Here is a 14,462-nt window from a genome sequence, read left to right on the forward strand (position 1 = left end):
ACTGTGCTCGTCTGCAGTAACGCAGAGAGAGGCTTTTTACACTTGGAGCCGATAAAAAAAAGAAACAATATCAGCAATTTTGAAACGATGCCGCGTGTGTTACATTCTATTTGATTCTCTCTTCGTCCCAGCTGGAGAAATTCAGGTCCTCGAGAAATACAATCTTACAGGTTGGAGCTCCTGATCTGCCATGTGTGTGATTGTTCCTGCTCACTTGCTGTATATTGCTTCAGAACTAACTTACTCACAACCGCTGGCTTCACAAATGTACCCAGTACATGGCCAAAAGCTATGTTTCCCATTTCTCGAGAATGCAGCATAAGATTGCATTGTGGGTTGTGCGACTGTCAAGTAACAGAAACAGTGCGTCAGCATCAGCTTGCTTTTACACCCGAACGCCTGAAACAAAACGATGTAGAGCTAAAGGATGAATACCAGTAGCCTCTCCATAAACATTTACAAGTCTTCACTCTTAAACTAGCGAGCACAAAACCATTCCGCCAATCACTGAGGCGGGATTTGCAGCGGAGTCGGCCCCCCTCTCACCTCGTACTCCTGTTTGAAGCCGTACCCTTCGGCCGTCTTCATCTGGTTGATGTGCTGCAAGAGGTCGGCCACCCTCACCGCGGGGTGCAGCTGACCCGTGTGGTACGGCGAGCTCTTCCTCCGACAGTGGCGGTGGGGCGAGCCCCCCAGCAGGCTGCTGGACTCGTTGACGGAGCTGCGCTGTTCATCTGGGTGGGGGGGGGGGGGCACAAAACACAAACGGTTTGGAGAGCTCTTCCAAAGTGGAGTCCCTTCTTATCGTTTCCTTCGTATTAACCGTAACTCGGCTGAAAAGACGAGCAGGTGGCTCGAGGGAAAACAAAGTCAGCGTGCTTCTGCAGAGATGGGAGGGGGGGGGGGGGGGGTTGACTGGCACCGCAGAATACTCAAGCAGACGAGAGAGACCTTATGGTCCGGCGGAGCAGATTGGATGCATTGCTCGGGAAGTAAACATGGCTGAAGGTCAGGAAGGACGGGGGGGGGGGGGCTTCATCTCTCCAGTCACTCGCTCACGAGCGCCCGTATGCTCCTCGCCGTCTTACTTCGAGCGTTGCAGCCGTGGGCGTCCATGAAGGAGTGGGCCATCCTCTCGTCCTGCTGGAGGGTGCTCTGCTCCGTCATGCTGCAGTCCAAGGAGCTCAGCTTCCGGCTCTTCTCCTGCCTGTAGGACATGGCGGCTTTGTTTATGGCCACCTTCTTCCTACTGTAGAGACGCAGAGAGTGGAGGATAACGAGAGAGGAAAGAGAGAGAGTAATAATAGACAGAGGACAGCAGGGACAGGGGGGGGGGGGGGGCAGAGTGAGAGAAAGACAATCAAAGAGATAAGGGAGAAAGGAAAGGAGGAAAGGTGAGGAGATGAGAAATTGGACTGAGGGGGAAATATAAGAGCTACCAGATTGAAACTGGACGAGGGGGAAAGTGCGATTTGGTGATAGCAAAAGAGCGTCAGAAGTGGTGCTGGTGGAGCGAGAGAGGAGAAGGAGGAAGGAAGGGGGGTGGGGGCGGAGGGTATCTACACCGGAGCATGAGGGTGGAGATAGCAAGGCTCATTTCCACTGTAGTGATCCTGGAACTACGAAGGGCAAGCAAGGGGAACATGGCGTCGGGATGGTGGGAGATGGAGAAAGGATTGACTTACGGGTAGTAAGGGTAAGAATAGAAGTCCCTTCTGATTAGCATGAGGGAGGAGGAAAGGAGAGAGACAGAAAGCGAGGAGGAAGAAAAAAAAAAAAAAAGAGAGAGAGGTGACTATGGTTCATCAAGATGAAGATGCTCGGAATGCCTTGGAATGCTGCTATCAGGCCGTCATGAAGCAGGATCAAAGCAGAAGGAATGAAGGACACTCGGCTCTGGACCAATGAAAGCTTTACATTTTACAGTCAGCTGTATTATCTGCTGTCGTTTTCTTTTTCAGTCTTCCTGTAGAAACATTTTTTTAATGCGTAAAAGCCTCTAATGTGAACATCAGAGAACCCTGTTTAAAGAACACGATTGTACCATTAAATGCACACATTTAAAATGATTTTGTTTATTATCAAATGAAACCACTCGGGAAAATAGACTATTTAAAAAAACTAAACTAAATGCCCACTGCATTTTGGAAAATCCAATTTATTCCAATCTCTTTCAAAAGAGTTCACAAGGAAATTAGTAAGCAGTAACTGGGCATCCTTAAGCAGATAGACTTGGCTAAAATGTTTGTTTTTTTAGTATTTCAATTGGAGTAGCAACCAGCAGTATTTCCTAGCAATTGCAGGGGAGGACGTGTGTCTAAAAACCCATCCAAAATGTCTGGCCTTGAAGCCTTCGTCAAAAAGAAAAAGTCGCTCTCTCCTCCACCCGTAGAAAGTTTTTTTTTTTCTCATTTCTTCTTTTTTCGTTGGCTGCGTTCGACCAACACTGAATCACGCTGCCGGGCGACTCTCTTTTCCCACTGACGACTGAATCAGAATACATTTACGTACACACTCCGACTGTATATGAGTGACAATATCTGGATGGGCTAAAAATAAACACGTCTGCTCCTGTTTCCTCCGTGCGGCTGTCTCGCTCCTTTTGTGGCTGTGAGATTTGCCCAATGAATCTTATCAGTAACTGCCTCCTTCCAGACATCCCATTCACTCTCACTCTATTCTCTGTGAGAAATATCCTCGGGGGCAGACAAGTCCTCCCCCCCCCCCCCAAAAAAAAAGCAAAAACAAGCTTCCTAACCAATTACTATCCCATCCACGGCACCTCACAGCTGCTCGCCTGGTGTAATTGAGTGGGCAATGGAATAACATGCCCCTTGATGAATATTTCACACTCCACGCGACTGTTGCACCGCGGCCCGGCCAGCGAAGGAAGAACATCGCTGCAGGTGCGACCGACGAAACAGAGGTAATTTGCAGGTGGAAAGTCGCCAATGATCCCGGTCTGCGTTTGAATGGGCTCAGCCGACACGCAGACCTTGAAATTAGAAGATGAGATGAAACACAAAAGCTCGGCTGTGAGGCGGCAGTGGGAGTGTTTTGGATTGATGGTGTACCATTCCACTAACTTTGGTTGTGATTCACTCTCACTGCCAAATTCCCCTTTTTTCAATAGACCCTCGCTGCCAAGCGGGAGGGAGATACATTTACTGCCTGCTACACAGGAACAATGAGACTAAAAGGCGGTTAAGGTTTCACTCACCCCTTCTTGACGATGACGACGATGGCCCCGAGAAGCAGGACGAGGACCGCCAGGCCGCCGGCGCAGGCGCCGAGGATCAGGCCCATGTCCTCGGCGTGCTGGGACACCTCCAGAGCTCGCTTGGAGTCCTTGCAGGCCGCTGCGCCACGCGGGACAGAGGGGCGAGGAAGAGGAGGGCGCGTGAATGGCTGTTCAATGCTCATCGCCGCGAGAAATAAAAAGTGCTGTAGGGATTCAACGTCAATTAATCGCTGTCACGTTCGTTTGGGCGCATTGAAGGAAAACGAACAGGCAGCGTCTCCACAGTGGACGTCGAATTTTACTGATTTATGTCTTGAAAGAGGACAAAACTAGTGTTGTTGTTGTTTTTTTTACAAAAATAAGCATATTCATATATTTTTTTACCCATATTTTTACGGTATCTGTTGTCGTTTCACAAGTAGAGGTTGGTGTTTAGGGCACAAACAAATGATGATGATTCAAAAACCTCAGCGGCTAAGTGTTTTTTTCCCCCTGTTTCACCTTCTTATCAAGGTTTTCATTGGAACTACTTTAAAAAACGGGTGACTGGGTCCACTGGCTTACTGTCAAAAAGAATAATCACTCGAGCAGGTGAAAGTTCTGCGAGCGGCAGAGCGGTGATATGGAACACGCTGCAGGGGGAAAGAAGAAGCCCCCCCCCCCACAGAGGAACGCTACCCTACGTTGAGCTACCTGCAGATCATATTTCCATGGAACCTCTAACCGTGATACTTTCACTTTCGAGTCTAATTCATATTAGGTGTGCGCGGCGATGGGTACAAAAAGGTTTACTGTTGGTTTTTGCATCCGAGTATTTACTGTAATCGTTAGAGGTCGACCGTGCATCACGTTTGAGCTTTTCCCACGAGAGACGACGGTCTGCAGGCTCGCGTACTGCTTGTTATTTCGACAGTTTTGGGGGGCTTCGGGAGAAGCAGCACTCTGGTTATCTCAGCAAACTGATGCGCGCTCTCATTCAGGCAGCTATTTCCCTCCCAGCCATATGTCACAGTCGCACAGTCTCAGCTACAGCCGAGGGCACCAAATCTCCCTCTATGAATCATCTGTTGTGTTCCATCCAAAAGGTGAAAAAAAAGCTCCGAGGGAATGAATTGAAGGAGCATTATCGCTCTTCTGGCAGCGTGTAATTCGTTAAGGAGCCGACCCGCTGATGAGAAAACAAACGAGGTGGGGAATTAAACACAACGCACAGAGGTGCAGTCATTAAAGGGCCTCGGGCATGTGTTCGGACGCCACAATTGAATTTTCGGTATTTGGACAGAGCAACGGTGCTTCGCGGGGAGTTCTGTCTGCGTTTGTGAGTCCGGCTCGATAAGCCGTGAACTGGTGGCGACTCCTGGCAGACAATGCGGCCTGACAGACGTGCCGTCGTCAAACAAATCTGCTGGGTGACACATTCTGCTTTTATTGTACCAAAAAAAAAAAAAAAAAATCCATCTGTGGTTCTGCAAGGAGATCCACGGGGACAACGTCACATTACAAAAAGGTAATTTCTTTGTAACGTGTTTAATGACGGAGGCCGTAAGCTGAAATGTGTTTGGTGGTCTTTCTCCATCTGAAACCTACTCATCTGATACAGGCTGGTTTAAAAAGCTTCTACCCGCTGAGCAAAAAAACACGGGTTTTGCAGCAGTTCATCTCTCACGAACCGCTCGATTCGATTCGCAACACGTTCTGACTGATCTTCCGTGTCGTGTATCGTTAGCCGCGTTTCCTCTGAGGAGAAAAACAAAAAGGAAGAGCGCCGCTGCGGTCGGCGAGGCCGGGCGTCCCGGTGAACACAGCTGGCGGCCTCGGTGCGCCGGAAAGCTGGTGGGAGGAAATGAGAAGCAGCCTTAACGGGACCTCAGCGGCACCTCTGGAGCAACATCAGCGCATCCTCCTGCCTGCCACCGTCGTATTAAGCAACTACAGTAAAGATTAAAGAAAATAAAGGCTCCCATAAATACACCCGCAGCCCTTCCTTTCCAATTACGTGACACGCCGGCAGACAAAAGCGAGGCAGAATTCTTTGATGTCATCGCACCTCAGATGAGAAAGAGTTCAGGAAGAAGAATCCAATTTAACTGCCACCTTTCTCAAGAGCACTACAAACTTCAGACATAATTCAGTGGGGAGGAAGAAGGGTGGCTGGGGGGGGGGGGGACAACTTCATTTCACCCTCCGTCTGTCTCCCTCTCACCTATTGTTTGAACTGAGAGCCTTCTATCTGTCTTCTGTCTCTCAAGCAAACACCCCGGGTCGCTTCCTCTCTCGGGGAGAAGAGGGGATACGTTTCTACAATCTGGAATTTCAAAGGCATCCGAGCCTGAGAGGTTTTTTTTTTTTTTTTAATACAAAATGTGAGAGAGAGAGGACGCAGAAGCATGTTTGCTCTCACCTTCCCCGAGTCTCTGCTTGGGAAACGCGGGCCTCCGCCCCGCAGCGCCCCGAAAAATACAAAAACACTAAGTCCGTTTCAAATCCTCCCCAAAGCGGCATCCTGAGCCCGGGTGACTGTCGGGAGTCTGCATCACCCCCCCCACAGGAAGCACAAATACATCCTGTGGTTATGATCACCAGGAAAGGCAATCTGGGGCCTCCGTCTAGCATTTTCCGGATGCAGCTTCGTATAATCTTCACTTTTTTTTCACACCATCGGAACAACAAATGAGTTTTTGTTCAGCAGCTTAATTGCGGCGACGTGGGGATGTGACACCGCAAGACACGATTTAATAACGGAGTCCGTGGGGGCTCCCACGTGGGCAGACAGACGTTGAGCAAGTCCCCGGTATCTCCTAATTATCTTAACTAGTTATTATAATAATCATTAAGATCCATTAAAGTCCTCCAATCAATGACTTTGTATACCGCAGGATATCGTGGCACTGCGGAGTAGCTCGGCGGAATATGACACGGATCTTAGAAATACGGCGGAGTTAAGATGTGAACTGTGAAATTCAAATTAATTCTCACCTCAGAGTAAATAGTTTAGATGAAAGGCTTCCACCGGGGACTTTTTAAGAAATCGGTCTGACTGCTAATGTGTGTTTGCCGCGGGACCCCGGCAGCGAAACTGTCATTAGCGTCCCTGCAATCACCATTTTTTGAACAATAAAACTGGCTCGCAAAGGCGACTCGAGAACAGTTAACACTGCAGCACATAAATCATGTAAAACGCCATCGTCCGCGGTGTAATTAGATGCGTCACGTCTGTGTGCTGTAAAGCTACGAAGCCAAATAGGTGGCTTATCATTTAAAAGGCCAATAAAAAGCGAGCAGCCGACAGCTCCTGTGATAGTCACGTTTTAAGATATACTGAATCATAACTAATGTGACAGTGAATTATTGATGTGGAAATGCCCTCAGAGCACCTGTTGAAAATGAAAAAAGGGGAAGCCGGCGTTACCTTTGCGAGCGATCCGGATGCAGTTTATTCTGGTCTCCTGCAGAAGAAGAAGAAAAAAGGCTCAGTTAGACCATTTGGTTCGCTGCCACCGAGTCACAACAACCAGTTGGAGGCGATCCATCGCGAGTCGGTCCGCAGGAAGCGCACGCTGTGCGCGTGCAAAGTCACCCGGACCTTTGTCGTGTGGAGGGAATAATTGAAAATGTCCACATGCTCGACATCTGCTCGTAATATCAGAGACCTCTGCTTCCCCCCCCAACACCTCCAACCCCCAAAACAGCCACCTCTATCCCATAGATAGAGGGGCATGTTAACAAATTAAGATTTAAGTAAGTTATATCAGGCTTTATAGGCAATTATGCTAATCTATGCTCTGAAATTGGAGTCAAAACCTTTCCCCCCTAAAACGGTTGCCAAATTAGCTTTTTTAATTGGAAATCTGTTACAAGTGGATTCCCGTCTCCTCTCGTCTCCTTCCAGTGACAGAAGTCACATTTACTCCCGCGCGGGGGTTATTAAAGCAGCAGCAGGTACTACGTCAGGTGTCATCCTGTCCTCTGTCAAGGTGGGACGGACGGCGGTGCTCGTCAAAGGGTCTTAATGCAGCTGAGCCTGCCTTGACTCGTGTTGAGAGGGGGGGGGGGGGCATCCAGCGTGTTGAACCTCCATCCTCGGGGGGGGTTTCCAAAAGCATCAAATCAAATTTGAGTTCAATATTGGTTTTGCTCATGAAGTCTGAATTGTTTCTCATCTCTTACAGATTCAAGCGGTTCAAATAGTTTACAATGTTCCAAGCGAATTCATTTTATAAATAACAAAAATAAGGTGAGATTAGACAAACATGTTTTCTTCTGTATATTAAAGATTTACAGAGTCGGGGAAGGACACTGGCGAGTCCCCTTAAAGTCACTTGATAAATTCACCAGATTCGGGTCTTATTCTGGTGTCTTAGCATCTAATATAATGAATAACGTTAACCAGTGATGGTTGATGTTAACTGCTGCCAGCTACATTTGCCATGTAATACACTAATACAGATGGCGGGCAGCACTGTTTAAATCTGCGCATTAATATTTGCCAAAAAAAAAAAAAAAAAAAAAGTCGGATAAAAGTTGTAATACTATTTGACATCTGAACAAACGCAGATGGGAACCCACCCAATACACATCTCATTCCATCCAGGCAGTAAACACCGGGATGAGGGGCAGTTAATCCCAGATGACGAGTGATGATAAATGCGACAAAAGGCTTGAAAATGAAATATCCGCACGCTGGTATTTTCATTTCTGGCGCGACAGACAGCATTTATTTAGGTAATGACTCGTTCACTCTCAATAGGGAGAAAACACACGTGCCTGTTGTTTCCAGAGAAACTGGCAGCACCAATAATGCCTCTTTCATGCGCCACTGAAGACAATTCAAGTCCATAAAAGCCTCGTATACATCTGATTCATCCTGGGTAATTGTCAAAATAATATTGTTCAACCTCGCCGAGCAGCTGTTTCTCTCCAGAAACGCAACTATAGATTAGAAAATACACTCAAGATGAGATGGACATGAATTATAATATTAACTCTGTTGTGTTCCTCTTAATGGTGGATCATCCCAAATAGTGGTCTGTGAAGCGCATTGCTGGTGGCAGTGGTCAGAGGGTCGGCCCTGAGGTGCACGGCGATGCTGACTGTGGTCTACAGCACTCAGAGGAGACTGGATGCACCTGCTGAGGAATCGGATGCCGATATCTAACTGGTCACAGCTGACCTCCATACGGGCCTAAAGATTTAAACGGCGTTCACTTTTACTGCTTCCGTGCACACGGGCCAGCAAAGTTCTTATTCGTGCTTCGGTCACTTCTCCAAATGCTGAAAGTGGTTCCTCTCCAGGGTCTCAAGATCTTGTAACTATCTCCACAAACGAGGATTTGATTCATCAGATTAGTTTGCCAAATGTGCTTGTTTTGGCTCCCTTTCTCGCGGGCTCCTCCGGACCTCAGACTCCCTCGACACAAATCGAAAAAAAATAAAAACAAAAGTCGCCCCTACCCCTCTGAAGTTGCTGGTGGCCTGGAAGTAGACGAGGTAGTTCTTGGTGGGATCCAGCGGGCTGTTCCAGTAGCCGTTGTAGGTGTGGTTGTCGCCCACGGTGAAGGGCGTGGCCTCGGGCAGGCTGCTGGGGGCCAGCTCGGCCGTGTAGTAGTGCGGCGTCCCTCTGGCCTGCGCCTCGCCGTGGGACTTCGGGGCGGGGAAGCAGTCGGCGGTGCCCAGCTCCCTCCTCCTCACCTGGCGGGACCCGTCCTCCTCCACCACCACCACCTGGTAGGCACTGCAGGGGGGGAGAGAGGGTGGAGCGTGGAGCGCCAAACCGTGATCATGCTGCGCAGACTTATGAATATTAATGATCTGACTGCTCTGGTTCGTCCCCCGTCACATTGTTTTTTTTCAAGCAGCGTCGCCACATTTCCCAAACATAATGTAATGTAGCACATAAGACCATAATTATAATTAATTACAGAAATGATTTTGTTCAAAGTAAAGCAATGTCGTCATTAAATAGTCATTCAACACTTGTTAATGGGGCCCATTCTTCTTAGGGGGAAAAGGAGCTAAGTGGAAGCCACTGCAATTATTACTATTAGAAATCTTTTGAAGTATAAATAAGAAGTTCAAAGTACAGACAAGTTTCTATTTCATGTAAAATAACGCATTAAATTCCAAAAGCTTTGCCAAAATGGAGAATAAAGGTAAAAAAAAAAACCTCCAGTAGTTAATGTATTACTGTAAAACAAGGACTCTGTCTGTCTGCGTTATTCGAGCGTCTTGAGACCTGCTCATCTGATGTACTTCACCCTGGGTGTATTTTTGGGGACAGTGTGCATGTTCACACCATGACATCACTGCAGACACACAGCGGCTCTCACTAATCACAAAACCTTTTTTGACAAACTCATTATTCATTCATTCACTAACGGAGCTTAAAACTTTACTGAAGTGAAACTACTATTAGAAAAAACTCTTAACGCTGTGAGAATTATTCATACTTTGACTTCAAGTGCAGAGTGAAGGAGAAGCATTACCAGCACCTTAATACTTACCCAACGTCTGCTTGAGGAGGTGATTTTAATATATAACTGGATAGTTCAACGAATAATAATCCTTGATATTTTAATTATCATATGTTTCGTGAGTCAAATCTGAAGCTACATTCAGGTCAATGGAGCACTTCAATGATGATTTGAAGTACGAGTTGCATCGCGTTAAATTGCTTCGGGTGGCTTTTGGAAGGTTACCTTCGGGTTCAAAGAGGAGCATTGTGGAGAAAGTATTGTTCAGTAGTGTTCTTTTTCTGTCCTATCCATCATCCTACCCAACATTGAAATGCTAAATACATTGAAAAGTATCAATACAGTTCTGTTTGTCAAGTGCCACACAAGATATATTCATCGTTACGTTTGACAAAGAGAAATCCCCTCCTCCCCAAATGATTGTTTCATTTCCAGCTTTTGATGCTTCCATATTTCTCAAACCCTGATTGCTCATTACAGTGACACAGCTGTCAATGTCTGATTGGTTTGGCATGTGGTGTCATTCCAAAAACGGTCTGACATGGTAAGTCAAGCTGCACGATGGAGGGAGGGATATTTTTGTTCTTTCTTTTTTTGGGGTCGGGTTGGTGCTTTTCAACACGCAGAGAGACAGCTCAACCTGTCCAGGAAAACAGATCCCTGGTAATCAATTTGAAACAACTCAAACGGTAGCAGAAAAACCCTCTTTTTTTTTTTTTTCTTTTTTTTCGTCACGTAAAATTGTATTTTCCATGCTACAGCTATGTCGAGGTGCTGTAAGAAAGCCCATTTTGACTGCAGGTATAAATGGACCCTGAATGAATGCCGGCGTAGGAGGGAACAACGGCGCGCGGCGTGTCGGTTTTACCTGACCGGAGCACCTCTGGCCAGCGCCGGGCGCAGCAGCACGGTGATGGTGCTCTCCGACTCGCTCAGCGGAGAGGGGACGTCTTCATAGTCAAACACGGGGGCTGAAAAAAATAGAAGAAAAAAAATTGCAGCAGCGAGACCACGCAGGAGAGTCAGTGCAGAATCATAACAGCTGAAACTGGAGTGGGACGACAAAGGGAGATCAATGTTTGCATTCCTCCGAGGGAAAAAATACGATATGTTTGCTTGTTTTAAGGAATTTGAGATTAAAGACAAGTAGATGCACTTCTCTTTGGGTGTTGTCGTGATCTTTCCAGCACTACGCAAAATATAGTGTGCTATCTTTATTCATTACCCTCACATCTCCCTGGGGTGTACTGTAGTGTGCGCCGGCCTCCCACACACCGCCAATGACTGACGATGACTAGAAACAGCAGCCGACTACAGAAAAAAAAAAACAAGAGGCCCTTATAATATAATTAGGACGGATCTGAAAGCCGCACGACCTCGGCGAAGCTCTGGGGACGATGGGGTTGAGTGTTCCCATCTCTGTTTACTACGGCGAGTGAATTAACTGGAGTTTATGCAGTGAAGCGAGCGGCTCTCCTGCTCCAACAGACGAAAAAACAAAAAAGGCTCCGAAATGCAAGAGGGGAAAATTGTCGGCTGCTTCGGCCGGGCGTTGATTCCCGTTGTGTGGAAGAAGGAAAGCACGCGTGCCGGCCGCGGCGTGAATTATGCATGGCGGCGGTGTTTGAGCCGGTGCGTGTGAGGTGGTTAAATCCAGCATGAATTATTAAAAGACAAACTTTAGCCTCATCTCGGGTTTGCTTCGGGCGGCGCCTGAGCCGGCGTCCCGCTGAGAGGCTCTAAGGGCCGTCGAATCGTGCAACCTGCATGGGCGACCGATAACAGGGAGGGATTGATGACAGGCGGCGCCGTTTGCAGCGTCGGGACAAATAAGAGAATGAAGATCTGTCCTCCTCGTTAAATTATTGGTGTTTAAGCGTTTCTTTAAATACTCTTATTAACATTTGAACCTTTTTTTTTCCCCTCTTTCTTCCTCTCGGCGAACTTTTACAACAGCCCCTTGCTGCCATTTCTACTCCGCCTGCGTGAGTCAACGCTGGAGGTGGTGTAAAGCTAAAAAAACAACAATTTAATGAGCAAAGTGTGTGCACAAAAGCACTTCATGCAGACAGCGTCCATTAGAGACAAGATGTGTCAGCCGTAATCCAGAAGACAAAAGCAGAGCGACGGCCACAGCTTTCACAGCACAGATTGCCAAATTATTGTAGCCTTTAAGACGCAAAAGTCACAATCCAAATGGCTTTTAGAGATGATTGACAGATTGATGTATTGATTTAAGCTTTTGAACAACACAAAAAAAGGCTTGAATCTCCTCATGTTGCAGCGTGTTGGTGTTTGAGATGTTTGAGATGTTTCATCCGAGTAAACATAAGTAACGAAAAAGCTCACAGTTGCCCATTTGCTTTAGAGGGTGTTTCACATTCTCCACGCACACATTTTCCAGATTAATTTCAAGATCCAAACCAGCAACGTTTTCGATCCGTAGCCTTTCGAATTTCTGAGAGGCAGCAAAACTTTGATAAGAGGTAAACGAAGGTTTGGCTTGTAGTGAAAAAGGCTGAAAAAGCCCTTCTGACCCCAAACTATTCAAGCTTAACATGTGTTGCTCTCTATACTTACAGGTCTGCTATTGTCATCAAACAAAAGCAAGATGATGAAGATAATTGGTGTAATTTAAAAGTATGTGTGTAATTTAATGAAAAGCAGGTCAATACTAAGTCTTTGCTTTTGTGCGCAAATGCTAAAAACACACTTATTGTTTGGAAAATTGGTTTCTTTAAAATGGAGCTCTCACGGTGACGGAATTCTACATTATCAGCACACTCGCACGTACAGGTGTTGTGTCATTATTCCAATTTTCCATTCAAGACCATCATTTCACCTTATTTCCAGGCCCGACCCAATCAGACACTCAGACCAACCGAAGCGCACAAAAACACACACAACCAAACACTGCCACATTTAAGCACTAAGCCTGCGCGAGGCCTCACCGGAGATGTTGGTGATGATCTCGGTGAGCGCCGTCTGGCCGAACCCCTTGGCGGTGCGGGCTCGGACCGACACCAGGTAGGTGGTTCCAGGGTGCAGGCCGGAGAACATGTGGTAGGTCTCGTTCCTCAGCTTGGACACAGTGCGGCGAGGACCCGGCACGTTGATGCCCGGGTCCGACGACTCGATGCTCTGGTAGCTGATCTGGAAACAAGAGGAGGGGGAGGGGGGAGTAGGGAGACGACGCCTTTCAAAATAAAATGTGTGGCTTTCACCATAGGATGTTCAAACATCGTGTCCCCTAATTGAAACCGTTGTTAAGTCAGAACCGTTAGTTAGACTGTGTAATATGAGTCACACAGCCTGCCGTGTATTATTCACATGACCCGAAAGAGTGATTTTAAAGGGCATTTTATTCAAAGGCTCTCTCACAAGGAAACGCCTCGCAATTAATCTTAAAATGTCGTCTCACAGCACGCGGCTAATGCGTCTTGCGCCGCAGTTAGCCTGTGATAATCAGACTCAGGTAGATTCCGTGTCATATGCTCATTCCACAGCACCGCTGGCCTGATTTAACACACATTTTTTGGATTAGTTGATAAATAGGCTAATAAGGCTGGAGGAATGAAATACGAAACATGACAAGTATGAATGAAGTGATGTTATTGCTTTTCCTTGTTTGACAAATGTGTCGGTATTGTAGATTCATAAAATGGAGAGGAACAGCCGGGCCGCTGGTAGAATTGCACATTCGTCGTTGTCGGCTTGACTTCGCCGTGGTCCACTAGGCGGTGCCGCCTTCGGAGCTCCTCAGTTTAAGCCTCAAACCAGAGAAACGTTTTGTAAGTCAGCTGGAACCGGGAACCACAAGGGAACGACGGTGAATGTGCTCGTCTACCGCTGCTCGGCGGGGGGCTGTGATGGACCGGCAGCCTACTCCGGGTGTGTCCCTCCCATTTGCCCAATGCATGATGGGATCAGCGCCAACCCCCAATAACCTTGGACGGATGGTGCAGATAAAATTACACTTAAAAGTACATTTTACCACTGAGGGAGCAGCGGATATGACTTATGGTGAACAACTCTCAATGATTAGCATTTGAACTATTCCTTACAATAAAAGTTAACCTGTCTCTATTTTTTAGTTCACTCAGGTGTGCCCAAGCCTTCCGTGTGGATAGTCAACCTGAAAGTATGCATGTACATCAGAGTCGGGCCGTGGTGTCGGCTTGGCTGATACGCCGCTTTGGCTGTTCTGAACGAACAAACACGGACCTACCAAAAGTCACATTTGTGCAAATGCACGCTTCAAAATAAGCTTTTCTTTTCCTCCACACGCAGCTTTAACATCAACAATCGTGTTGGGTTGGGGGGGGAGCGTTTGTGGTGATTTGTCGCTCACAGTGTTGAAGTTGCTCAGCTTCACTGACTGGGCTGACTGGTCTGAAGGAGCAGCAGATGCTGGCGTGACAGCTGCCGAGGGCAGAAACATTTGGAGGTTGGAGATGAGGGCGCCTCATCTGTATGCAGAGCAATCTCACAGCGGCACTCGAGTCCTCGCCTGGTCCCCCCAGTTTCCAGGGCCGTGAAGGGAAACTAGTTTCTCTCTCCGTCAGGCGCCCACGCGTTAAGCCAGAGCGGGTCTTCATATCTGCTCGGAGAAAACGCTCCAAAGCCCGTACTACAAAGGTCCACGGTTGATACGGGGCCATCAATAATTAATTAGAAACACTTAAAATTGCCCCCTTGTGGAGGCATCTCTTAGGCAAATAAGTAATTAGAGTGGTTGTCCCCCATGTAAT

General features: G+C 47.3%; 1 protein-coding gene across 8 annotated transcripts in view; it reads right to left on the reverse strand.

Annotated features, from left to right (window-relative positions):
- The window catches only part of ptprua (protein tyrosine phosphatase receptor type Ua), a 123,702-nt gene that overhangs the window by 22,010 nt on the left and 87,230 nt on the right, over positions 1-14,462 (reverse strand). For 2 of the 8 annotated variants that reach the window (XM_078080890.1, XM_078080888.1), the window contains exons 10-17: positions 12,663-12,864; positions 10,580-10,682; positions 8,693-8,972; positions 6,651-6,687; positions 3,221-3,359; positions 1,686-1,715; positions 1,089-1,207; positions 547-734 (exon numbers count right to left, since the gene is read on the reverse strand). In XM_078080890.1, the coding sequence (XP_077937016.1) occupies positions 547-734; positions 1,089-1,207; positions 1,686-1,715; positions 3,221-3,359; positions 6,651-6,687; positions 8,693-8,972; positions 10,580-10,682; positions 12,663-12,864 (1,098 nt within the window). Of the gene's footprint in view, positions 1-546; positions 735-1,088; positions 1,250-1,685; positions 1,716-3,220; positions 3,360-6,650; positions 6,688-8,692; positions 8,973-10,579; positions 10,683-12,662; positions 12,865-14,462 lie in introns of all 8 variants that reach the window. The other 6 variants (XM_078080887.1, XM_078080886.1, XM_078080892.1 and 3 more) reach the window with 3 other exon arrangements.

This window comes from Gasterosteus aculeatus, chromosome 10, assembly GCF_964276395.1.
Source record: "Gasterosteus aculeatus chromosome 10, fGasAcu3.hap1.1, whole genome shotgun sequence".
In the NCBI taxonomy this organism is placed as follows: Eukaryota; Metazoa; Chordata; class Actinopteri; order Perciformes; family Gasterosteidae; genus Gasterosteus; species Gasterosteus aculeatus.